Source organism: Lepus europaeus, chromosome 7, assembly GCF_033115175.1.
Source record: "Lepus europaeus isolate LE1 chromosome 7, mLepTim1.pri, whole genome shotgun sequence".
NCBI classification, from domain to species: Eukaryota; Metazoa; Chordata; class Mammalia; order Lagomorpha; family Leporidae; genus Lepus; species Lepus europaeus.
The window spans coordinates 53,766,409-53,793,090 of NC_084833.1; the positions used below are offsets into that span (position 1 = coordinate 53,766,409).

General features: G+C 54.9%; 1 protein-coding gene across 1 annotated transcript in view; it reads left to right on the forward strand.

Moving 5' to 3' along the window:
• GALNT18 (polypeptide N-acetylgalactosaminyltransferase 18) overlaps positions 1-26,682 on the forward strand; it is a 337,202-nt gene that overhangs the window by 178,367 nt on the left and 132,153 nt on the right. The window contains exon 3 of the mRNA XM_062198112.1: positions 5,656-5,822. Coding sequence (XP_062054096.1) covers positions 5,656-5,822 — 167 coding nt within the window. The remainder of the gene's footprint in view (positions 1-5,655; positions 5,823-26,682) is intronic.

Consider the following 26,682-nt stretch of genomic DNA (forward strand, 5'->3'; position numbering starts at 1 on the left):
GCAGGCCTGGGGAAGGGCGGCGTGGCTCAGTCTGCGGTCCTCTGTTCCTCTTCAGCTGTGTCTCTAACACCGACTCATGTGCTCAGGGCAGTGTTCTGTGGCCTGGGTCCCCCGCTTCCTGCCTTCTTAGGTTATCTCATGTTCAGCCTCCCCTGCAGCAGACCCGGTGCTGGGCTGCCTCTCACACTGAGGGCCAGCCCCTTGAGAACTACCCGGGCTCAAGGGTCTGTCTCTCATCCCATCGATCGTGGGCCAAGCGGCAAGGCCACAGGGCAGAAGCCACAGCAGCCTTTACACAAGGAGTCATCAGGATTATTTATCTCAAAGGCAGCGGTGTGGCAGGAAGATGGTGTCAGGCCTCCAGTGCTCAGTGGTGTTTATCACCTGTGTCCACACCGTCCTCTCCTTGGTCTCGCAGAATCGGCAGCCTGGAAGCAACTCCTCCATTCTCCTCCCACCCCCCAGCCGCCAGGTCTCTGGGTTGCCAGGAACACCACCACTGTCCCACACACATTCCTGGGGGACATGGGAAGGAAGGTAGAGGCCACCGTTCAGCAGGGGTTGTGAGTACAGGCTTTGGACTCCTAAGAGCCTGGGTTTAAGCCCTCTGTGATAACTCTATTTGCCTCCACTGTAAAATGGGCATAATAGCACTTTCCACGCAGGCCTGTGGGAAGGAAAAGTATCTGTCCATGTGTTCGCGTGGCTTATGGACCATTGCAAGCACTCAGTATGGGCCGCAGTTTGCTGTTATCACCCAGAGGACCCTGATGAGAAGCCCTGGACAGCAAGCACCGTAAGCACGACACAGCCCCTTGGCGGTAGAAGTTGTGGCAGTAACCACAGCCAGAGGGAGGGAGCAGGCGTCCCTGTTCCCATGCGTAGCACGAATCCACACATTGTCCTCATCGTGGGGACTCATTCAGTCCTGCAGTCTGGAAGCTTACAGGCCTGGCAGTCTGTGTAATCTAGAAGGATATGGAAGAAGCTAAAGTGTACCTAAGTGAGGACAGAGGACCGGGCCAGTCCCGATGGCACAGGTAGGAGATCGGAGGCTGGACTGAGGACGTGGGCGGCCGTGAAGGGCTAAGAAGGCACTGCTGCTCCTGGGGCCGCACTGTCTCCCTGGGTGTATTCCCCTGGTGGTTTGTGCACACTGGAACCTGTGTGTGCTGACCATTGCAGGGCAGGCAGGGCCTCCCTTGCAGATGCTCGGGAAGAAAAAGGGGGCAGGGTGATGCCCTCGGGGAACTCACAGCCTGGCAGTATCCCCTTCTCACTTTATACAGGGGGTCTCTCGACTGCCACCCTTGGGCCCTGGCACAGTTGGACCCTGCTGCCATTGTCCAATGGCAGACAGATGCCAGTTCACAACCTACTTTGGTTTTCATTCTGGAAAAGTTCTGCCCAGCCCCTCTGCCTCCCAGGACAGGCAGCCCCCGAGAGCCATCTGCTCCGAGGGACTTGGGCCTGAAGGTTTGCCGAGGTCCAAGGGCAGGGAGGAGCTGCCCACCCCGGTGGGAAGTGTGCAGCCCCAGCAATGGTTGTCAGGCTGCCTTGAGCCCAGCCTCGCCTGGTCCTCCCTGGCTCTCCTTCCTCTCGTAGGAAACGGCGCTGACGCTCTGAGTAAAAATTTGCCTCCTAAACAACCTAGGGTGACCTGGGGGCGCTCCATGGGGAGGCTGGGCTGCTGCTCCCTGTCCCTGTATCTGCTGTATCGATACAGCAGAGTTTATCACAGCCATCAATTCCAGCGTCTCGCCCCCACCCTAGAAATGCCTGTCTCTATCTCCAGTGGAAAATGGCTTGACTTTGACCAAAAATAAATGCAAAAAGGGAACTTTTATGGCTGAATATTACAGAAGACTACGCATATTCAGAAGATGAGGAAGGGATCAGCCTTGTACAGCCAGGCATTTTCAGGGAGCTTAGATAGGGACAGGCTCGTTGTGCCTGCCTGGCTCCTTGGAGCTCCCCGTCCTCTGGCCCACTCTGCAGAAGCCCCTGGAAAAGCACAGGTGCAGAGGCGGCCACCCAGGCATGAAAGTGTGGCTCTGGGCGAGCCAGAGGAGGGGCCTGCTGTGGGCAGGTGAGGAGCAGTGCAACTGTGGCCACATGTGGAGGGGAGAGTACCTCCATGACACACTCACAACAGGTCAAGTCCACATGGCCAGTGCCGGCCTCGCAGGTGAAGCAAGTGGTACACTCCAGAGCGGCAGCGCCGTCCCGGGGCTGAGCAGTCCTCTTCCATGCCGGTGCTTGGAGGTGTTTCTGCTGCAGGACGAAGGCTGTGGCCTGGAGGCTCTGTCCTGGGTTCCTTAGCCTGCAGTGATGATGGGGCTAGGGCAGCAAGCATGTGCATGCCTTACCCAGCATGCTCTTCTTCCCTCTCTTTGTCTCCTCGCCTCAGTAATGTAAGCTCTGCTTCAACGTTGAGATGAAGACAGGAACCATGGTGGTAGGTTGTGCGGATGTGTGGGTTGGGGAGCTTGCAAGGCAATTTACACAACAGATAGCAACAGAATGCCTGCTGCTTGTGCAGTGTTGTTCTGGGCTGTGCACAAGGCCAGCGCCTTCGCTCAAGAAGCTTGTGGATGTAGGGTGACCAGTTATCCTAGTTTTCTTGGGCCTTCTGGGGCTAAAACTGGGAAGATCCTGGGCAAACTGGGCTGGGGCAGTTTCCCTGTGTAGTGAGGGCATTTGGTGAGGACAAGCTGTCAGTTGGGAGGAGGAAAGGCTTGCAAGCTTTTTTCCTTGATGGGCTGTGAAATAAAAGACTCTGAACTGGGTAGAGAGAAGACATCTATGAGATAGCTTCTTCCTACTCCCTAGTGGCTGATGAAGACACGTGGAGAGGTGAAGGGGCTGGTCTGTGGTCACTCAGTAAGGAGCAGAGCTGGGAGCAGCACCTGGCTGCCTTCACTCCCCCTCCAGTGCTCCTTCCCTAAATGCCAGCCCGCCTCGCCTTCCTCATCCTGCCCACCCTGCACTTCCTTGTTCACCCAGACTCATCTCAGGCCAGGTGCAGAAAGACTGAAGGGCGAGGCAGGGTGCGGGTGATGTGCAGAGAGGCCACCAGCAGGGGGCTGTGGCTGGGAGGCCCTGAGCAGGGGAGAGAGGAGGGGGAGAGGAAGACTTAGGAGGTCCGGACGCCAGGCCTGGAGAGTTGCTTAGGCACCGTGTGAAGAAACTGAGAGCTTCCAGAAGCTGGGTGTAAGGAGCCAGGACCATGAATTCAGGGGGAAGGAGGCCAGAGAGCAAGAACCTGCTGGTGGGGAGAGCACCTGACTCTCCTGTATGAAAGAGGACTGCTCCAAGGTCAGAAGCATGAGTGTAACATATAGGCTGCTTATGAAACAAACACACCTGTTTACCTCATTTTATTCCAAAAGCATTCGCTGAGTACCTAAGATGTACCAGACCCTGGTATAAGGTGAGGACATGGCAGGGTCACCTAGCAGAGGGAGGCAGATCATCATGTGGGCAACGATGATGCAACAGGCGAGGCAGATGGGAGATTACCCCAGTGTGCCCACATTCTTGGGAGCTGTCTGCTATACTTGGATGTAAAGGGAGCAAGACCACATGCTGTTTGGTCGACTGCCATTAGCGAGTAGCTTGTGTATTAATCCCATCTCTGGTCCGCGTCCATGCCTCATGGGAGCCCGGCTGCTGGATTGATTGCCGCATGTAAGTGCTAGTTAGAAGAACTGGTCCACCACAAATCTTTTAGCCGATGTTATAAAAATCGTGTGGACAGCAGAAACAGCAACAAATACTTCTGAAAGGGTCCGACGAGCTTATGAATTGTTCCCTTTCGCTGAAGCCCTCCTTGCGCCTCCCAACTCCTCCACCCTTTTCAGTGCAGGTCACGAGTGGGTTCCCTCATCTCCAGCCCCACGGGGCCTTGGCAGAACTCACTTGTTGGCGCCGTTTACGTTTCCGGCTTCCTGACCACACTGCCAGGGAGTCCTGCGGTCCTCTTGCTTACCCTGCTTTACTGAACATAAAATTGCTCACTTGTCAGCATCTGTGTCTCTCTGCTCCCCGGGCCAGAACATAAGCTCCACCAGGACAGACCTCTGTCCATTTCCTGCTACGCCCTCCGTGCCAACAGCAGTGTCTCCCCGATGGAAGGACCTCGGTAAATATTTATCCCATCAAGGACAAGTGTGAGCACGTTCTACTCCAGTCTGCTAACTTGATGGTTTTATCAGAATCGCAGGTTTTGGAAAAGGCTCAGTGCTTTCGCTTCCCTCCCTCCCTCTGGTGAGAGAAAAGGAGAGCTGCAAATAGAATGGGAGAAGTTTCTGTACATTTCTGGTAACCATAGTGATGGCGACTTTAGTTTATTAATCTCATGCTCTTAAGCAGGCTGGGGCCCCACGCGGTTTCTCCCAATTGCTCAGTGCCGGTTCCCCTGTAGCCTTCCTCATTAAGGAAGAGCAGGCCCGTTGCTATCCTGCAGGCCCCGTGCTATTATGTTGGTTATCGCACGTCCTAACCTCTCTGCGCCCCCACCTCTGGAGCTGCGGAACGAGGTCTCGGGCCCTGAACACCTGGAGCCTTCAGTGCAGCGGTGGGCCTGGGCCAGGGCTGTACCTGCGGCCCCACCCCTTCATTCACCTATGCTGAAGGTGGGAGCTGAGTGCCTTCTGGCACGGGGAAGGGCGCCAGTCAGTTTCCTGCGAGGCGATGCTTGATGGGAAAGGAATGGCCCGGGATACTGTAGCAATTCTCGTTGCCTGGCCTCCTGTGGGTCTTGTATCAGGGCTGTATCTTCCTCGTCCTGTGGGGAGGGCACACAGCTTTGGAGTTTGCCTCTGACTAGACTCTGACGTTGGGTGGGAGACTTCCAAGTGACTTCTGGTTTTAGTCGAGCTCGGGGAAACTGGGGCAGAGAGGGGCAGCCTCTTCCTTGAGCAGCTCTCTTTTAGGGAGGAGCCCTGGGCAGGTTCAGGAGGCCAGAGGTGGGACTATGTCTCGGCAGCCACGGCTGGGGACTCAAGCCCTCCATGCCCCTGTGTCCTCATCTGTGAAGCGAGACTGGACTTGGTCCTCCCCGCCCTTATGCGTGCGAGACTCTGACAGTAGCGGCAGCCTCGTTCCAGAGACTGGATCCCTGCATGAACGAGGGGTAGGGGGCCCAGGCAGTCTGCCTGGTGAGTGAGGGAGTGGATCTGGGCAGTAGACATCTCTGGGAGAGACCTGTTCCCCTCCTGAAGCCGGCCACCTGGGACCTGGCCTCTCCTATGTGTAGGTTGCCGTTTTGGAAACACTGACACTTTCCTCTGGCTGAGTCTTCCATCCTGTTGGTTTAGCAGCATCGAGGTGTTCTTCCAGCAAACACAGAGGGACTCCGTGCCGGTGCTGTGTGCTACACGAGGAGCTCATGGTACGACCACTCAGCTGGAAGAGCCCCTGGCCAGTTCACACTCAGCCGTGGATCACACTGGCTTCAGCTGCGTGGGCCTTCCTGATGCACACTCAGGGCTTGTCTTAAACGGTGCCACAGGGGAGGCCGGGGGAGGAATCTGCACTCCCACTCCCTCCAGCAAGACCGGAACGAGATGTGGAGGTGGCGTGGGCGAGCACCCGGGGTGACTGCCGCCGAGTCGCTGGCAGATCTCAGAGCCGAGGCCTCCTTGTTTGCAGGTGCCGCAACCTCTCCTTTCCTGCCAGCCTGCCAGAGGTGAGCATCGTGTTCATCTTTGTCAACGAGGCGCTCTCGGTGCTGCTGCGCTCCATCCACTCGGCCATCGAGCGCACACCGGCACACCTGCTCAAGGAGATCATCCTGGTGGACGACAACAGCAGTAACGGTGAGCACCCAGCCCCTGCTCCCCGCCTGACACCTGTGGTTCTCCAGGGCTGCTCTTTCTCTGTGACATCACCCCACAGGAGGGAGACTCGGGTGGCCGCTGCTCTGGAGGGTCCACTACCATAGGTGATCTTCCCTGCGTCCCAGAGGGGCCAGAACCTTGGGCTCCTCCTCCCTGGCTGGCCATGCTGTCTTCCTCCATTCCAGGGCAGTAGCATAGGATACAAGGCCTTGACCCCCACTGAACTTGGCAGTGGCTGTTTTTTAGGAAGCATCATTTCACTTGGTAGTGTCCCTTGGCCTTTGCCGAGAAGACTGCTCTTTGGTGTCTTCGCAGTGGTGGTGATGCTGGTGGAGGGGTGGGTGTTGCAGGTAGTGGGGGTCATGGTGGTATTGATGATGGGGGTGGTGAAGGTGCTGTCACCCGTGACAGCAGCAGATCTGCTGAAAGTTGAGCCTCATTGCTGGGTCCCCTGTTTCCTGTTCCACCTGCCTCTGGCAAGATACAGGCTGACGTCTTCACATTGCTAAGGCCCCTTCTTCAGCCACCAGCAGCTGCCTCTTTCCTTGGGCACATTCCATGGCCTCTGACTCCCCACGTAGACCCTTCTCATGATATTCTCCAAACTTAAAGCCCACATACTGAGAAAGCCGAAAAACCAGTGCTCTTGGCAAGACCATGTAAACGGATGAGCTTCCAAAAACGGGTTTTAAAAATAGACTGCTAGGTCGCCGGATCATAGAGTCGTTGGGCTGGTGTTCTCCTCAACCTCCTTTCATTGTCAGGTAGTAAATTTCTGAGCGAATCGGTTGCTGTAATGAGATGGGCAATTTGTGATTTGTTATCAATTAAAACTGAATCATATCAGATAATTAAAGTGTATTTAATCCCTGTAAATGAATTTTCTTGTTCGTTTTATCGGCATGTGGGAGGAGGAAGTGTAGGAGCAGCGCTGCGGTGAGGATTCAGGGTGTTCCAAAGGGCAGTGCTCATGAGGCACTTGGTTCTGTTCTATGGCTGTGGGGGAGAAGGCGCTGGGGATGACAGCCCACAGGCAAGGTGCTCTTCAAAGCCATTGGCCATCATGAGGGAGTCGGGAGGGGCCCGTCTGCTTCTGACGGCCATCTAGGTGACTCAGGAACCTCTCAGTCCCCAGTGGCTAATCCAGACATTTTCATGTACCCCATGTACGTGTGGCATCCTGGGTCCTGATGCAAGCCTGGTGCAAGTACCCTGGTGTACTCTGCTCCACCAGGCCTGCTGCCCTCAGCCTACGTTGGAAGGGAGCAGGGGATGGAGGAGCCATCCTTCTGAGACTGAGGACATCGGCCAAACACAGGCATCCCTGGGCCGCACTCTGCTGCCCTCCCTCACATTCACAAGAGAGGAAAGAACAAGGCACCCAGAGGAAGAAATCGTGGGGCCTTCCCTTTTTTCCATGGTGGGACCCTTACCATGTCCTTAAGGATGACACCTGGGAAAAGAAGTCATTGGATTTGAGAAATTTAGGTAAAGGATGTGATTAGAAATAGAGGATTTTGTACCTGAATTTAGGACATTTGACCTTTATTTTATAAGTGGCACTGACCTTCAGAAGTTTTGAGTTGGAGGAGTGATGTGGTCCGAGCTGGGCAGTGGAGAGGTGTGACCGTGCTCTATGGTGCTGGCTGGGGCAAGGAGCATCTTGAAGAAGGGAAGGAGAAGAGGAGGCCAGTGCAGCAGGACAGGAAGCAGTCAAGCGGGTTGGAGTCACATGGGTGGCAGGGGCCGTCATCTGCTGGCTCCCAGGGTATGCATTAGCTGGAAGCTAGGGAGATGTAGAGGGTGGTGGTGCATTGCCCTGGGAGGGAGACTGGCTGGAGCAGTGCCTTCATGCAGAAGTCCTCCACCAGGCGTGTGTGCAGGAATCACCTGGGGAGCTTCCAGAACCAAAGCCCTAGGAGCCAGGTCTTCAGCCTAAGCTGAAGATGCTGTATCCCAAGCACCTGGGTTCGAGTCATGGCTCCAGCACTTGACTCCAGCTCCCTGTCAATGCAGGCCCTGGGAGGCAGCAGTGATGGGCTCAAGTAATTGAGTTCTGCCACTCATGGGGGAGACCTGGATTGGGTTTCTAGTCCCTGGCTTCATCTTTGGCCCACCCTGGCCATGATGCACATTTGGGAGAACAGTCAGTGGAGGGTGTTTGTGTTTCCCTCTCTCTCGCTGCCTCTCTCTCTCACGCTCTCTCTCCTTCTTTGCTCTTCTTCCACTCTTTCTCTGTCTCTCTGCCTCTCTCTCTTTACCTCTCCAAAACATAGATAAATAAAACGAAGATCTAAGGAGTTTTGTGGGGTGGGGGGCTCCATTTAAGTAGCTTGGATTTACTGGCGGTTACATGAGGCTCCCATGTGCTGAAATTGCATGAAGCTACATAAGCACCCACACGTGGTGGCATCTGAACGGGTGCCATGGATTGTAGCGACTGACACTGCGCTATAGCTGTGTAAGCCGTTACCCTGGGGAGGCTGGGGGAAGGGTGCATGGCACCTTTTATATTTCCATAGCTCTATAATTATTTCAAATATCAAGTTAAAGCAAATGAGGAGCCCTCCCAGAGGATTGTTTTTGGATAAGTTCCAGGTGGGGTCCAGACTTAGCTGCTGAAAGAGCATTCGCGACTCATAGCACCGGCTGAGCTGTGGTTGACTGCATAAGGGTGGCTCACTTTGGCACATGCTGGCTTTCCAGTCTGGCCGGTCATTGAGGTCACGGGGACTCTCTCCACCGTGGGTAGTCCCCCAGCCTCAGAGTTCTTTCTGCCTCTGCACAGTGGGGATGATCACCCCCTTGCTTGCCTCATTTGCTGAGATGGCAAAGTGTGACTGTCAGCGTTGCCCACCCCCTCTCTGTTTCCAGGACACTGGGGCACAGCTCAGGAGACAGTTGCACTGCTGGAGCCCAGGAGAGGGCAAGGTGAGAACATGGATTTGGGGTCTCGTGCACACAGGCATCAAAGCCACTGACTGGGAGAAGAAGGTATCTAAAGAGGAGAGGAAAGAACAAAAAAACAGCTGGCACTTGAGAGAGCACGCGGTGTGAGAAGTTTAGGACTCAGAGAAAGGGCTTGGCTGGTGAGATACAGAGAAGGAATGGTCTGGAAAGTCTGGACAGCAGCACAGTTTGTGAACAGAGAATCTCTGGAAGAGGGGAGTCACTGATTCGGGTGGACGCGCAGCAGGTGCAAGGAGGCGGAGCTGAGAAGACGCGGCTAGCTGTGGGAGGTACGGATGGTGCAAATCTAGGCAAGAAGGCTTGCTGGGTGTCAGGATGGCGCTGGAGGAGGTGATGAAGATGAAGAGCAGGTGGTGAGGGTTGATGTTTCTGCCAGTATATATTTTTAGGAGAGACTTCTATTCATTTACTTATTTATTTGTTATTTATATTTATTTGAAAGGCTGAGTGATAGAAAAGAGTTCTTCCATGCACTAGTTCACTCCCTCAAATGCCCACAACAACCAGGGCTGGGCCAGACTGGATCCGGGAGCCAGGAACTCCATCCCAGTCTCCCACATAGATGGCAGGGGCCCAGACACCAGGGCCATCATGTGCTGGCTCCCAGGGTGTGCATTAGCAGGAAGCCGAGCCAGGAGCCAAGGCAGGAACCCAGGCACTGTGATAAGAGAAGCAGGCGGCCGGCGCTGTGGCTCAACAGGCTAATCTTCCGCCTTGCGGCGCCGGCACAGCGGGTTCTAGTCCCGGTCGGGGCACCGATCCTGTCCCGGTTGCCCCTCTTCCAGGCCAGCTCTCTGCTGTGGCCAGGGAGTGCAGTGGAGGATGGCCCAAGTGTTTGGGCTCTGCACCCCATGGGAGACCAGGAGAAGCACCTGGCTCCTGCCATCGGAACAGCGTGGTGCGCCGGCCGCAGCGGCCATTGGAGGGTGAACCAACGGCAAAAGGAAGACCTTTCTCTCTGTCTCTCTCTCACTGTCCACTCTGCCTGTCAAAAATAAAAAAAAAAAAAAAAAAAAAAAAGAGAAGCAGGCGTTCCAGGCAGCATGTTGAGGATTAGGACCCAAGGCAGGACTACAGATGCCCAAACCGTGTGCAAGAAATCAGCTTGCATCAGGACCCAGGATGCCACACCTACTCACTCCCATGCACACACGTTTGAAACGAATCTCTCAAGAAGCAATCCTTACTCTTACAGGGTGCGAAGCACTCTGCTATTTTCTATTACATTCTGTTTTATGCTATTCAATTCCATTGTATTTTATTTGATTCTATTTCTCTCTTCTTTTAAAGGCAGGGTGTTCTGGAGACCCGAGTGCCGATTAGAATCGTGTAGAGAATGTTAAGAAATTTGGGCACTGGGGCTTTCCTGCTGGTGATTTAATGGGGCTAGAGAGGAGGTACTGAGGCCCTAGCAGCTGAGGTTTGGAGCAGGACCTCTGAGGAGGGAGGAGGAGGTGGGACTCAGGGCACAGAGACGGGAGTTGCCTCTGGAAAGAAAGGGCCCATCTTTCTCCCAGTCTGGAGGACAGATTGGTGAATGGGGAGAGAGCCGGCAGCAGTGTGGGCTGTGGAGAGCAAGCACTGTACCAGGCCCAGGTCCTGTACTCAGGCGGGACCCTGGCTCGGGGAAGGGAGGTGGGAAGAAGTCTGGTCTTGGCTACAAGGTCCCTGTGGGGGATGGGACAGGGAGAGGAGCAGCAATGGGGCTCCTGAGATGGCTGGAGCTGAGACCAGGAGGAAGAGCCCCGTGAGACTGAGTGCTTAGAGGCTGTGAGCCGTCCCTGGCCTGGGGGTGCTCCTGCACAGTCTGCCCTGAGGGAGGCGGCCATGGCCACAGCCTGTGCAGGCTCCGCCTGGGGGCTGCTTCTCTCGGGCACCACCTCCCTCAGCACAGGACGTTCAGGGAGTGCAAGTCGGGCCAACTCAGCTCCGTTCCACATAGTGTCTGGGGTCCACAGCCTGGGCCAACAGCCTGAAGAGAACAAGGGGTCAGATTCAGTCCCCACTAACTGGAAGTTCTGCAAATAAATGTTAACACAGTGGGACTCAGTTCCCAGGCTCAGATCTGCTGCTTCCTGGCCCGGGTCTCTTGCCTTTGGTTTTCTCAGGAGTCACATGGGGTCACGAGGACCCGCCTTGGCCTGTCTGCCTGGCAAGTAGTGAGGGTAAAGGGCGGTGATGGGAGGGAAGGTTCCCCGTAAGCTGCAGGGGGCATTACAGTGACGGTGACCTGAGTGACAGCACCAGCTGTGCCACCACTGAGTCCAGGCAGCCTGCAGCCGTGGGGACAGTGCCGATCTGGCATTCCGCAGTTTCCAGTTCTGGCCACCTCTGTGAACCCTGCTGCCCTTGTCCGTAAGGTGGAGCAGCTTCACCCCTACCTCCGGGGGTGCTGGGGGCTTGATGGGGAGCACAGGGGTGGAAGGGGTGTTGGCATGAAGTGGGAGTGCAGAGCCGTCACGATGCCGTCCCCAACCAGGCCGACAGGGGCTCTGCACTGGCACCTCATCTCCCCCTGTCCCCCTCCTCGACCACATCTTTGCCTTGGTGTCAGGGCCTCTGTTTCCCCAAACCAGGAGAGGGGTGGTCAGTCCCTGCTGTCCTCTTGCAAGCCCCTCTGAACTGTTAGCTCTCAGAAGCCAGGGACTGAAGGCTCTGCAAGGGGTCTATGGATAAGAGTTTAGGGTCCCATTTTCTGCATCTTTAACAAGCTCCATGTATGCAGGGGCTGGCTCCTATGGAGCGTGCTGTCACCTACTATCTTGCAACAATCTCAAATGTCAGTGTTTGCACTTGGTTAGGAGTAAGGAGTTCCCTACCTGGCTCATGCCTGTCCCAGGACCTTTGCACTTGCTGCTCCCACCACCTGGAATGCTCTTACCACCCGCCCCCACCCTCGATGTCTATACAAGCTGTTCTTTTGCCTCTTTAGGCCTTTGCACAACTGTAACCTTCTCCCCAGGGCTGTCACCGAGTGTCCCATATCCAAGGGCAGCCTTATCCCTGTCACTTCTCACCCTGCCTGGCTGCCTTTCCTCTGAGGCACCTCCCACTCTCCCTTAGTTATGTGTGCATCTTCCCTCTGTTGGGATGAAGTTCCATGAAGGCAGCACCACGTGTTTTGCACGCTGCTCTAACTCTGGCATGCAGAATAGTGCCTGGTGTATGAGGGGCTCCAACAGATATTGATTCAACAAAAGAACGGGTGAATAGTGATCCTGTGCCGCTGAAGCAAGGCCTGGAATTTGCATTTTCAGAGGCCTCCCAGGCCACTCTGAGCACACGCTCTGTGAGTCAATCACTCTTCTAATTGTTAACCTCCCATTTGTGCTATAGCAGAGAAGCTGGGGACGACAGCCTCTTCCTGAGCTCCCCCCACAGCCAGCGTCTAGCAGCAGGCCCTCATGGGTGGGATGAGACCCTGAAGACCCCCTGCTATATCCCAGGGAGATGGCCTGGATGCAAGGGGTGGCTGGGATACAGAGCAGGAAGGGGAGTGTCTCCTGCTGTCACTGGGACCTGGCCTGAACTCAGTGCCTGTCCTCGGAGCCAAGTGACCCATCCGTCCGAGCTCCCCAGCCTCTGCCAGCGCTCCTGACCACAGGGAGCAACCCCGAAGCTACACGTTTCCCCCTCCTGGCTCCTCCTTCTTGTTATCTCAAGAAAACGGTGGGAACACAGCTCTGGGCCTCCTGGTTTTAATTACTGCGCCGCTTAGTGAATCCCAGTGGGCCAATGTCTTTAGCTAGGACTGAGTGATTCAACTCACACAGCCTTCCAGAGGGAGGGGAGCCGGCGGGGTTTTAGCTGATGGAGTCCTCGCTGTCCTGAATTCGTGCTGTCTGTTTATTTGTTCACTCGCTTTGTTCGGTCATTCCTCCTATCCCTGAAAGGTCTTCCATGGTCACGTACTTGGTGCTGAGCACACAGCTAAGCACCTGGGGAGCCCATTTGTGGCACAGTTCAGCCACCCCAGTTCTGGAAAAAAAATTCTCCTCCCTGGACTCAGTTTCTCTGTTTCCTTTTCGAACTCATACCCTGTTTTGATAAACAAAATTTGCATGCCTTTCTTCCATGCCACTTGAAACTGCAACGTTCATCTGAATATAGTGACTAAAAGCACATCAAAGCAATGATAATATCAGATATCCTGGAAGAATTCCATTCCCTGGAGATTCCGAGCTGTTCTTGGTTGGCCGTGACTCACCCAGTCTGAACCCAGCCTGGTGCCTGTCCTCTGTTGCTGCCTTCAAACATGACCTTGAAGACTGGCTGGACGTGTCTCCATCCAGGGCCACGGAGCTCCTCTGCTCATGGATCTGGTCTTCATGCTGGGCGTGCTTGTCTGAAGGCTTCCATGTCAGGAGAAGGCTTGGAACTAGCCAGCCTATGGAGAAAGGGAGAAGGGGACTGTCCCTCATGTCGGAGGGACACACAGATGGTCAGAGTCTCACAGAACTCAAGGTCAGCCTGTCAGATCCTGTCTCTCAAAAGGAGACCAAGCACCTGTGTGTATGGCAAAAACCTGACTGGGTCCCCAGCTTGTGCAGGGCAGAAGCAGGCTAGGACCTAGGTCTTCTGATCCCCTCCAGGGCTCCTTCCTCCACTGCCTGTGGTCGCCGGTTCTCCGACACACCGTAAACAGCATGGTGGCCCACAGACAGCCCCACATTGGGTTGTGGCAGCTCTGGGTGTTGGCCCTGCTCAGCCGCCTTCTGGCAATGAATGCCCTCCCACACCTCACCTCCTTGCTTGGTTGCAAGCTTCAGGGGTCAGAAAGCAGAGTTGCCACTTCCAGAAAGCCTGCCCGGGCTGCACGGGGGAGTCCACCTCCTTGCTCACGTGCCCCTCGGTGCCTCCTGTCACACTGCGTTTTAACTGGTCCTTTATGCCCTGGGTCTCAGGGCGTCATTTAGGACAGACTAGCCCAGGCTCCTGTGTGAGAGGAACATGGTCATAGCCATGTCTGTGTCCCAACATCCAGCCCGGTGTGCAGCTCCAGGGAGCCGCTGCATTGATTCTGTTGGCATAGCAATAGTTCCGACCCCCTGGAGGAGGAGGCATGGTCTCCATCTCTAGCAGAGATGAGGAGGCCAAGTCTCAGAGAGGTAGAAAGAAGTGAGCACACCCATGACCACAGAGCCAGGAAGTGGTAGGATGGGGATTCAAACCCATGTCTGTCAACCCTGGTACCTGTCTCCTCTGCTCACCACACTGCTGACAGCCTGGAGGGCCGGTGGACACAGGACTCACCCTTCCTCTCTGGCTCTCCCCTGACTGCTTGCCTACATCACTGCTCCCACTTGGGGAGGGGGGGGCAGACCAGAGCCAGCATGGCTGCCACACACCTTAAAATGGCCAGCCTGTGCCCTCCAGCCCCAGAATCAGGTAGCCCCCTACACCCCACTTGAATATAGGGAACAGTGGGGTCCTGGATCCACCCCATCACGGAGACAGCAGGCAGGCTTGGTCAGCAAGGGCCCCCTCCCCAGCCCCTGGGCCTGGCTGGACCCCCACCCCATGGCTGCCTGTGGCCAGGGCTGTGGTTTGCCGCCTGCTTCCCCAGGTGCAGCTTAGAGCAGAGTGACTCCCAGTCCCCCCAGGTAGCCAGAGTCCTGCTTGGGCACCTGCAGCTCCCTGAACACTGCGTTTAGCGGGAGCTCTTATGAATGCTTCGTGTCAATCAGTCCCCTCTCAGCGTGGTAAGAGCCATTCTCAGTGTCACTTTATGAAACAAGGAGGCAGGCACAGAGAAGTCCAAGGACTTGCCTACAGGGACACGGAGGTAGGATTTGGTCCCAGGATGTCTGCTTTCAGAGCCTGCACCCTCACCCACTCTGTAGGCGAGCTCTGGTGCACCGTGGGTCACCGATTCCAAAAGACTTACTTGAGTTTTGTCCTCATGCTTTTCCTCCATCCCCTCCGGGGGGCCCGGGTGTCAGGCAGCAGTGAAGCAGGAGACAAAGAAGTGGCGTAAGAGGGTGGTCTGGCTGCCTCTTTGGCTGGGGCTCAGTAAGAAGGGAGACTGGTGGCAGGGATGCTTCCAGACTTGTGCCAGGGGTGAGAAGTAATCCAAGAGGTTGGCAGCCCTGCTGTAGGCCATCGTGTGAGAAGGGCTCAGTTTCCTAGCGCATGTAAAATAGGGAGAATTTGTCATGCCTGGGTATGTCCACCTGAACATACCTATGTACATGTGTGCGTGTGAGCAGGTGTATATGTGTGCACATGAGCGTGTGCTTTCAAGTGTGTGTTACTTCATGCCTGTTTGTGCACACATCTGTGTACATACATGAGTGTGTTCATGTACAAACATGCATGCATGTGAATGTGTGAGTGGCTTTCGTGTCAATGTGGATGTGTGTGTAGTTGTGCAGCGGTGAGCACGTGTAGGTGGTGTGTACAAGTGTGTCTGTACCTAGGCTCCTGTGTGTTTGTGTGAACAGCGGGGTATGCAACTCCTCATTAACAATGGGTTGAGCTGCCTCTACCACCCACCACTACCTGGAGCCACCTTCAAAATCCTGATGAATGACAAGTAATTATGCAACTCTGAGTCATTGTTATTTCTAATTGTTGGTAAGAAAATCACAATGCGGTGAGGAAATAGAATCAGAGCTCCCAGATTGCTTGCCGCCAGCTGCTGGGTCCCTTTCCACCCCCCTCCCAAGCCCCATCCTCTGTTGGCCCAGAGCCTGCCTAATCATTGTTTAATGTTTCAAAGATGCTGTCCTACATCAGAGCTACTCATTCCAGGCTGTAAAACTACCAACAGCTTTACATGCAGCTGGAATCATTGCAAAAATTTGAAAAAGCAAAGGAAAAGAATGGTCTGACAATATTGTGCTTTATGGAGCTTAAAGAATCCCATACAGCTAATCAAATTACAACCAAGGCTCAGGCAGCTTAAAGGTGTTTACACTGCCGGGCGTGTGGACTCTCAGTCCCAGCCTTCCCTGGCCTGCTCAGCCAAAACTCCCGTCACCACCCAACATTACGCCTTGGCCAAAGTGACCAGGCTCCCTGACCCGTGAGACTGGTGGTTGGCACCAGGCAGCCCTGAGGCTTAGGCCTCCCAGTACTGTATTCTCTAGGAGTCCTGGATGCCCTCACTTTTCTGCCTCACTACCAGAGGTTCCTCTGGCTGCCACACGCCTTGTCAGCAGCCTGGGAGTCCCTCTTTGAAGGGCCCTGGAGCATCTATCCCAGTGCTGGCCGGCAGTGCTCCCTGAGCGGTTTCCTCAGTGACTTGTGTGTCTCTTTGAGCTCTTGACTGCCGCAGGTAGCAAATGCCTGCCTCTCCCTGCTCCCTCAAGCCTGACCCCAGGCCTGGGCCCTTCTTTGGCCAGTGGCTATGGAGGTGAGTGGAAGGGAACCTGATAGATGTTTCTGCTGAGTCCAGCCATGTCCTTTTCTGCACCTGCCTCTCAGGGCTGTCACACGTGACTCTGAAGGCTGTGCCCCTCATCAGAGCACCAGAGCAGGGCCACGTGGGGCATAAAATGCAGCCCGTGCTCTCCATTTGCTAAGCCAGGCATCCTGGCCTGGGTCTGTCTTGCAGGTGCCTTTTTCTCGTTGGTGTCCCAGCTCTCTGTGATGCACATCAAGGTGCCATGTACTAGTGGCTGGGCTGGCCCTGACCTCTGCACAGACAGCAGCAGTCTGCCTTTCCCAAAAGGTGGCCTGGCCTCAGCAGAGCTACTGCAGCCTAGGGTGAGCTCCCCGCACCTGCTGGCCTCCAAACCCCAGCTCTTCTCAACCTTCTCTGACTTGGGCCTGCACTTGGCCAAGTTCACCAGCAGTCCACACTTGGCTGGGATGGAGCCCCTCTCTGATGCTCCGCTCATCCCCGTAACTTGGTCCTGGCTCCTCATCTAGCCCTGGTTAACCCTCTCGCCCGGGGAAGTTTCCACTCAGTTTTCTCTACTCTGGGGTCCTGCTCCCTGGCTTCCTGCCTTCTGGGAGCTGAGACTTCCCACTGCTAAGTACTGAAAGGAGCATCCTCAGTTAGGGATGCCTGGCTGTGCAGGCCCCTGGAGAGCTGCTGCAGAGCCTAGTCAATTCCTTTAGCTCTAGTTCTGCATGTCCACAGCACCGTCTCTGTCCTCACCAGCCACGCTGCTGGGATCCCAGCATGCTGTGCCACAAGCCTGCTGGAGTCTGCCACAGGGTCCCTTCTCTGATAAAGGGAGCTGTCCATGGCACTTGGGAATTCCTCTGCTAACCAAAGACAGCTCCTGGAGGTCAAAGAGCTTTTGGTCTCTCCAGTAGCAACCTGCATTAGGAGGGGTTGGGGCTGTTTTGCTTACAGACCAGTCAAGGTGACCAGCTTCTGATCAACAAAGCTGGCAGGAGTCACATATAAAAGGCCCCTCTTCTGCTGGTCAGCAGGGTGACCATCTGTCGGAAGTGAAGCATTAGGAACTGGGATATTGCACTGAGTGTGGGAGTGAGCCCGGAGAGGTGGCTCCTGCCCCAGGGCAGGGGCAGGGAGGGGTGCTGCTGCCAGCCCCTGGGAGTCCAGCTGTCCCTGGAAAAGGCCAGAGAACACTGCTGGGCCTGCCAGGCAGCTGGTGGGGAAGGTCTCCTTATCCATTCCTGGCCCCCGGCCTATCTTGCTCAGCAGCTTGAAAAGACAAACTCCTGCTGACATAAGCACAGCCACACATGGGCTCTCCTCCCGAGAAACCTTGGGGTGGAACTGGTTTCCTGAAAGCCTGCCCCATGCCATGCAGTGACCAGGTGGCCTCGTGTAGCTCCAGGCTGAGAGCACTCAGCGGAAAGGGGAGCGGGTGCACCAGCCCTGGATCCCGTGGCTGCCCAGGCTGCCGCCTGTATCTGCCCTGTGTAATGAGCTTTCAGAGCTCCCAGAAGATGAGTAAACACCTTGGCATAGTCGTCAGGGCAGGAGAGTGTGCTGGGGACTGTGTGGGGGTGGTAGCAGCAGGTCCAGGGGCCTAAGGACTGAGGGTCCTGCAGTGTGTGGACCCTCTGTTATGCTGCATATTAGCAGAAGTCCCCTGTCACTGGGGGAAGCAGATTTTTAAAGATTGATTGATTTACTTATTTGAAAGGGAGAATGATGAGTGAAAGAGAGGCAGACTCAGAGAGAGATCTTCCATCTGCTAGTTCACTCCCCAAATGGCCACAAAAGCCTGCCAGGGCTGGTCCAGACCAAAGCCAGGATCCTGGAACTCCACCCAGGTCTCTCATGTGGATGGCAGAGGCCCAAGCATTTGGGCCATCTACTGCTGCTTTCCCAGGCACATGAGCAGGGAGCTGGATCAGAAGCAGGACAGCTGGGACTTGAACTGGCACTCTGATATGGGATGCTGGTATCACAAGCAGTGCCATAACCCACACACCACAACACCAGCCTCAGGGTCCTATATTGGGACACCAACTCCATCTTTGTTCTGGGGACTACCTTGCCTGTCTGTTAAAGCCCACAGGGATTTCTGTCCCTTCTGTTCCTACAGTCATTTACAGGTGTTATTTCAACAGAGGACCAGGCGGCAGCTCCACAAGGGGGAGGCAGCCGAGAGCAGGTTGGAGTGCCTGCCTCAGCCCAGGGTTGACGCCAGGCAACTGCACAGCCCTGCAGCCCGTGTTGGGCCAGATTCAGACCGCCTAGTTCCTACTTGCTTTCAGCAGCCCTTTTCTCAAGGCATCAGCAGAATCCTTGGAAGAGATGGTAGCTCCACGAGCTGGAAGGCGAGGTTTGACAGCTGCTCTTCCCGGACAGACCCCTGGGGCTCTTAACCCCCTTCTGAGCTACTGCAGTCGGGGCTTGACTTTAGCCAAGCAAAGAGGATGTGCCTGTGTGCTGAGATCTGCAGGTTCCTTTGCTTTTTCCGTCCCTGGGCCCCATTACTGTGACCCGCAGGGTTCCCTCCCTGGGCTTCCATGGTTCTCCACCGAGCACCTGACCTGCATTTGGGATGGGTGGTCTGGGTTCCTTTATGGGCTCCCCTCCCATGCAGGTGGCCTCTTCTTATGGGGCATTGGTCTAGTCCAAGCTCTCCACTTGGGAAGAAAAGTGACATCCAGAGAGCTTGACTGTCCCCACATCATATACCAGTTCATGCAGAGCCCAGAGAGCACCCCAGGTGTAACCATTTGCTGGCTGGACCCACTGACTCATTCCACACATGCCATGAACCGAGCGCGTTCTCCAGCATCCGGTGTCGGGCTCAGCACAGCCATGCAAGGGTGCGTGAGCAACAGCCTCCATCCCCGGAGAGCGCACAGAGCTCGGGTTTGTGGACGGGAAGGTGACTGCTGTTGATGATAATATATTGCGCATTTCGAAAGAGCCACAGGAGAGATCTGCGAAGGCACTTGCCACAAAGAAATGATCAATGTCGGCGGTGATGGATTTGCTCATCACCCTGATGGGATCATTACACGGTGTGCACGTGTATCTACACATCGCCTTGCACCTCACAGAGATGTACAGCTGTTACACATCAATTTAAAAGATTGCCTGGAGGCCAGCATTCTGGCGCGGTGGGTTAAGTCGCTGCCTGTGACACCAACATCCTGTGCCTAGGAAAGCAAGATGGCCCAAGTGCTTGGGCCTCTGTCACCCATGTGAGGGACCTGGATGGAGTTCCTGGTTCTTGGCTTTGCCCTGGCCCAGCCCTGGCCTTTGTGGCCATTTGGGAAATGAATCATCAGATGGAAGATCTCTCTCTGTCTCTCTCTCTCTCTCTCTCTCTCTGTCTCTCCTTCTCTCTGTAACTCTGCCTTTCAAATAAATAAATAAATCTTTAAAAAGCAAAATAAAATCATCTGGGGCTGGTGTTGTGGTGCAGTGGGCTAAGCCATGGCTTGTGATGCCGGTATCCCATATCAAAGCACTAGTTTGAGTCCCAGCTGCTCCATTTCCAATCCGGCTCCCTGCTAAGGCTCTTGGGAAAGCAGCAGAGGATGACCCAAATTCTTAGGTCCCTGCCACATATGTGGGAGACTCTGGGATCCTGACTTTTGGCTTAGCCTGGCCCTGGATATTGAAACTGGGGAGAGAACCAGCAGATGGAAGATCTCTCTCTCTCTCTCTCTCTCTCTCTCTCTGCCTTTAAAATATACAGACAAATCTTTAAAAATATCAGATGTAAGTTTAAAAAAGTCACACGTGCAAATAGCCACAAAACACGTCACAAAATGCTGAATGCCACGAGCTGTAGAGGAAGGAAGAGTGTGCGGGCAGTCCAGGTGAGAGGGCTAAGTCACTCTGGAGGACTTCCTGGAAGAGCTGGCATTTGCCCTGTGTCTTGGAGGTTGAGTGGATGTGGGTGTCTGGAGATGAGCGTGGCTCTTCTGTTTTTGGGTCTTCCCAGTGCTACGGCAGGGAAGGGGTCAGCATGCGAGTATACTGGGCACTTGTGGCGCAGGCGCTGTGCCAGGCCTTTCTGCTCACTGCTTTCCAGAACTGCTCCCCATCTTGCTGATGGAAAACAGACTCAGCAGCAGTGTAGCTGGAACAGAGACTTCTCTGTCTTTGATTTCTTTCCCTCTCTTCCCCACAAGGCCTTGAGGACTGAACGACTCAATCTGAGGATTGGCTGCAAGCAGAGACAAAGATGGGGATGAAAGTTTGCAAAGTTACGTGTAAAGCAGCACCCCTTCCTTGGACTCCACATGGCTGAGCACAGAGCCGCATCTCCCAGGTGCACGTACAGGCCCACCCCCAGGGTGGTGTGTTCTTAGCCTAAGACAACACCAACCAAGAGCTTTGTTTAAACAAAGCATCTTCCATGGGCTGATAAATTCAGTCCTAAGAAGAGTCTGTGGGGATGGTAATTTTTATTATAATTTCACAGAAGAGACTACCAAGGCTCAGAGAAGCCACTGGTTCCTCAGCTGGGAGCGGCACGGCCAGTGTCTTTTCCCAGGTCAAGTCAGGCCTGGAGGCTGAGCACAGTACCCGTCTCTGCACGCACTCCTTCGCCCACCAAGACTAGACAAATGGCGTGAGTGAGAGGCGGGGGGTGGACCAGATGCAAAGCCAGGAGGAGGGGGACTGCAGGAAGCAAGAGCATGCGCCAAGCTCAGCCAAGGGGGCAGCTCCTGCTGGCTCCATCTTTTCCAGCCTGCAGGACCTGCCACTTTTTCCAAGCTAGGAGTCCATGCTTTCACACTGGGTGGGCTGAACGAGCCACCCAGGCTGGTCAGCAGTAGCCTGGTCCACAGCTCCATCACACGGATCCCCACTTAAAGAGATGGAAGTTTCTCCTGAAATGTAGTTCATCACTGGCAGCCTGGTGAAGATTTCTTCCTCCTGCCTTTGCTCTTGCCCTCTCCATCTCCAAATTCTCCTTTTCCACATCCCAGAAAGCAGCCACCCCAGGTGGGCTGGGTTAGCCGCTCCTTTGTGTGGCTGCCCTGCCTCGCGTGTATGATTTGAGGACATCATGTGGCACCAGTCATGTGACTTAGCTCTGTGGACTCAGGAAAACTGCTTCAAGACTGAGCAGGTATCTCAGGACAGCACCTGTTCTTTCTTTTCTTTTCTCTCTCTTTTTTTTTTTTGGACAGGCAGAGTTAGACAGTGAGACAGAGAGAGACAGAGAGAAAGGTCTTCCTTTTTCCATTGGTTCACCCCCAAAATGGCTGATCCAAAGCCAGGAGCCAGGCACTTTCTCCTGGTTTCCCATGCAGGTGCAGGGCCCAAGCACTTGGGCCATCCTCCATTGCCTTCCTGGGCCACAGCAGAGAGCTGGACTGGAAGAGGAGCAACCGGGACAGAACCCAGGGTGCCGGCGCTGCAGGCGGAGGATTAGCCAAGTGAGCCATGGCGCCAGCCTACAGCACCTGTTCTTACAGTCATAGTGTACGTTATGTTGCTGGGTCATGAGCTCGAATGCCATTCTTGGTGATCTCTCTGAATTTGAGACCTTGGCCGTCACACCAGCTCCGCTACCTAGTCCAGGCCAGAGGTAGCAATGGGGAGTGACCAGAGCCTGGGAAAGCTGACCAGGCTGCAGGGGGAGTCAGGTGGTGTGAGGGCTGCTGAGGGCAGCTGTCAGATTAATCGTGCGCATCTCAGCAGCCTGGGGCAGGTGCTGCGGATGGGCAGGGCAGGAGTGGGACTCAGGCCTGCATGTGGGCTGGTGCGGTTTGGATGGTGACAGCCTGGATGTGCCAGGGCTCACCGGGCTCTCCCCAGCTCACCTGATTCCCACGCCCTGTGGCACCTCCTCCTCCTGCACGGCCCGTGGCCTCCACACTGTGTGATGCCTCTGGAGTGTGTCTGCAGGTGTTGTGGTCCACGTGGCCGGGCTGCCATCTGGAACTGAATGACCACAGGGAGACCAGGCGTGAGTGCCAGGTCCTGTGCTTCTCTCATCTGGGCATGGAAATGGCACTTGAAACTTGACACATCCAAGTCTTTAAGCTCTGCCTTACCCAGTGCAGGTGCTAGGGTGGCAGAAACCAATTAGAAATTAGATGAGGGCTCAGCATCGACTTGTACACTGAGGCAAATGCAAGCAGCAAGGAGCATCTTGGCAGGGTTCTTGGTGGAGGTGAGATTCCCACACAGACTGGGAGAGGGGCCGGCCCAGGGAGCAGGGGCATCGACCCAAGGACCCTGCTGATGAGGCTCCTGCACCGCAGTGGGAGGGAATTAACCTGTCACTTGATGACACCCGTCATTCTCACAGAAAGTGCCAGCAAACAGGGCAGATTTTCATGCCAGGCCACCAGAGGCAGTGCTGGCTCCCCCACAGTCGCCCTGAGGCACCCAGACACCCAGAAAAGGACTACATTCACAGGCTCAGTCACGGGTCCCCTTCCCAGAGGCCACAAGTGCCTACAAGCTCGTCCATGTTGTCTAACTTCGTTTGGCTTAAAAATAAAAATGGATGCAGGCAAGGGAAGAAAGCAAAGCTGTTTGCCCAGAGTTCCTGACCAAGGCTACTGAGACGTGAGGCTAAGATGCTGGCTCAAGTGACTTTATTTCCCCTGAAAAGAACACTCGAGGTGGTTGTTCAGTCTCTCTGGAATGAGTCGCCACAGCCTCGGGTGCACAGTCACCGCCCTCTGGGCTCAAGTACTCCACGTTGCTGTGACATCCCAGTACAGGGCTGGGTGAGTTGCTGCTTCCTGAATTCCTGAGTCCTACCAGGCTGGAAACACAAATCCCATGGCACAGCAGGTGAAGCCACCACCTGCAGCACCGCTGGCATCCCTTATGGACTGCTCCACCTCCAGTCCAGCTCCCTGCTATGGCCTGGGAAAGCAGCAGAAGATGGCCCAAGTCCTTGGACCCCTGCAACCACATGGGAGACCCAGATGAAGCTCCTGGATCCTGGCTCCAGATCGGCCCAGCTCCATCTGTTGTAGCCATTTAGGTAGTGAACCAGTGGATGGATGACCTCTCTCTCTCTCTCTCTGTCTCTCCCTCTCTCAGTTGCTCTGCCTCTCAAATAAATAAATAAAATCTTCAAAAAAAATAAAAAAGTTCATGCAAAGTGCATATCATGAAAAACTACACATGGATTTTAGGGTTTTTTTTTTGCACCCAAATAAACTTGTCTTTTTGTTATACTTTACATGAAGTTTTTTAAAGCTTCCTCACATATTCCAGGGTCTCAATCAGAATGGCTTGGGTGCTTGTGTGAGCCTGGAGCTGTGCTAGCTTCAGCAAGAACGTAAAAGAAACAGAACAAATGTGTGCCGTGGCCTTCATTCGAGCCAGGGTTTGTTTTACAAGTCTCTCCTTCTGCGGAGGGGACTTTAAACCTACAATGCACAGATCACCCCTGCCGGTGGACTTCAGGGAAGAGAAAGAGAGACCCGTTCCTTGCAACAAGGAATATGCAAGGAAAGACAGAGCTGGTGAAGAGATTCTTACAGCTGAACTTGGGAGCGATGGAGGGAGCTGAAACAAAGAAACATGCGGGCCCTGCAGCCCCACCAAGGCTCTTTGCGTGGAGAAAGGGCTGTGGCACACAGGAGGTGCTGACGGAGCCGAGGCAGGACCTGGCCATCTCCTACATGACCTGGCAGGAAGCTATCATGGGTGGTACAGGCTGTGGAGCTCCCTATGTAGGGGAGGAAAGTTTCCAGAAGCCACATCCAGGCGTGGCCAGCAGCCTGCACTAAGCAGGGGTCCCTGGACTTTTTCTCCCTAAGCCTCAAGCATGGCTACTTATCTGGGGCAGCAGCGGCAAGACAGGCGGCAGGAGCCATCACCAGCTTGGAGGCTTACAGTTAGACAGACAGCAGTCCCCGGGCTGAAACTCCAGACACAGGAGAAAAACTCCCTCGGAGTGCATCGTGGCTGCAGCAAAGCAAAGCAAACTTTCATGCATGTCATTGAAAACTGCAGGGGTGAGAAATCCGGAGAAAGTTTTGGCGAGCAAAGGATGGGAAGTGGGAATTAATTAATCAGCGCCAGCGATTGCGCATTTAAGTTAGGCACAGATGCTGCTGACGGTTTCTTTAGTTTACATGCAGTCTGTATTCTTTGGATGTAGTCTGTGTTATTTGGAAAATGTGAGTTAGGGCTTTCCTAGGCTCACTTCTCTGGCCTCCATCCCATCCATCCCATCCATCTTCAGTCCCACACCACAGGCTCAGAAGGCAGGGTCCTGGCAGGAAGCAGGCAGTGCTCTCAAGTCAGATAATTCAAGTAGAGTTTAATAAAGAGATGAGAGATGTGAGCAGAATGTCGAGAAGCCACAAGAGACAGCACAGGATATGGGGCCTGCAAATACCAGGAATCTCTCCCACTGCAAGCCCAGGTCTGAGTGGCACCTGCAGGCTGGTGCTGGGAGAATGAACAGCCCTCCCTCTGATCCCCCTCTGTCAAGGTCAAGAGAGCTTGTTACAGTAGCGAGGTACCACAGCAGGCTACTTTGGTTTTTTTTAAGAGGCTTATTTTGGCCATGGTTCTGCAGGTGCAAGGTCTAGGAGCCTCAGCTGGTGATGGCCTTCTTGCCCCAGAGTCCTGAGCTGGCGTAGAGCCTCACATGGCAGGAGACAGAGAGCATGCATGTGCATGTGTAGCTGTCTGGTCTCTCTCTCTCTCTCCTTGTAAAGCCACTGGGATTCAATCATGAGGACCCTTCCCAATAACCTTATCTGATGGACTCATTTCCTCCCAGAGGCCTCACCCCTAAACACAGTCAGATTAAGTTTCCACCTCATAATGTGAACTGAATTTCAGCACACACAGCTTTGGGGGACCCTCAGGCCATAGTCACGGAGGGTGGGGTGTTCCTTGTTCCAGCTCACACTGGGATTGAGAGGCAAGGCTAGAGCCCAGGGCACGTTGATTAAAAGGCGACAGGGTGACTGAGGGCAGAGGGGCTGCCTGGAGTTGCTTCTGGTGACTGGGGGGGAAACACAGCTGCGGGGGCGGGGGGGTGCACAGAGAGGACAAGAACTCTATGGGGACAGGCTTTACCCAGGGAGCCTCACTGTGGGGCCTGACTACCCCAGAGAACCTCGCCTAGCACATAGAGGCTGGCCCACGGTGGGGACAGAGTACTGGCCAGGTCTGTGTCTGTGACGCGGGAGTGTCCTGAGCTGCCTGCAGGCCTTTGCCATTGGCCAGGACAGACTGTGTGGAAAGCAGGCCGGCTTTGGCTCTGAACCCCTGGGCCTGTGGGCAGGAAGGGCAGGGGTGTAGACAGGGAGGGCCCGGGTCCTTCATGCTCTGGGACCTGGCACTAAGCCCCCTTCCCAGGAAGAGGCTGCTGACCCTGAGCTGGGGGCTCAGGAGAAGGGCATTCCGGCTACCCCCAGGAGCCAACAGGTGGGAGCAGGTGGACAGCAGCCCAAGCTGCTAGCCTTGCTGCACGTGTCCCAGCAAGACAGATGTCTGCTGGCAGCACTTGGAACAAAACGCTGGCTTCATGCCCAGCCTGTGGCCCATTTTTAATTAAAAACATCTTCCCCTTAATAGTGATCATTGCCACCTTAGCACCCCGCTACCAGACCAGAAGGGCAGACTTGCTGACTAGTATGTGTGTGTGTTTGGTTTGCCCTTTTGAAGCCATTTGGATTGTGTGTCTGAGAACATTCTAGAACCCAGCTTTTAAGTGACCAAATCAGATGACACCTTTCTAGAGTGTTGCTCTGTCCCAGGCCTGGCGCCACTTCCATGGTTATGGACCCCTGGCCCTTGTCCTCAAGGTCCCCGTACCTCTGGGACTGAGGATGGGGGCTCCAGAAGCCAGGGAAGCAGATTCGGCCCACTGGGGTCTGGTAGCCCCTCAGGTCAGGGCCAAGACTCTGCAGCATGCATCTCCTCCCACCCACAGAGGGTGAGGCTGTGGCCTCTTTCCGTTTATACAAAGCCTGGTTGTTTAACTGAGAGAGTAAGAGTCAAAGTGGGTGGCCCAAAGGGCTGGTGGCCTCAACTCAGAGAACTCACGTCTCCTTTTCCAGAGACTTCTCCACGCAGGTCTTGGGTGCTGTGTCCACTGAGGAGAATATTCCTCCACATCATTCAGTAGTCGATACTTTTTTATGTATTATCATTTTGTGTAGGTTTTCTTTGGCCAGCAAGAAATAGAAACTCCTTGGGGCAGGCCATGTCTACACTTTGTCTCCCATAGACATGCTTGTTCAAGGTGAATGGCTGGGGGCAGGCCTCCACTCCGTGCATCTTATGGGCTCTTGGCAGTTCGCCTCTGGACCCCTGTCTCCTGTCTGGTTTGCAGCTCTTCTCTCTCACTGCTCATATTTCCTGGGGGATTCGGTCTCCTTTCCTTTAGCCTGTAAGCCCTCTGTGTGGACACGTCCCTTCTTCCCCTCTGCCCTCCTCCTAGGTTTATTCAGTTCAGTGACCAAAGAGAGCTGTGCACTCCCTTGCCCTGCAGTGTGTTCTGACTGCGCCTGGCCACAGTGGTCACCG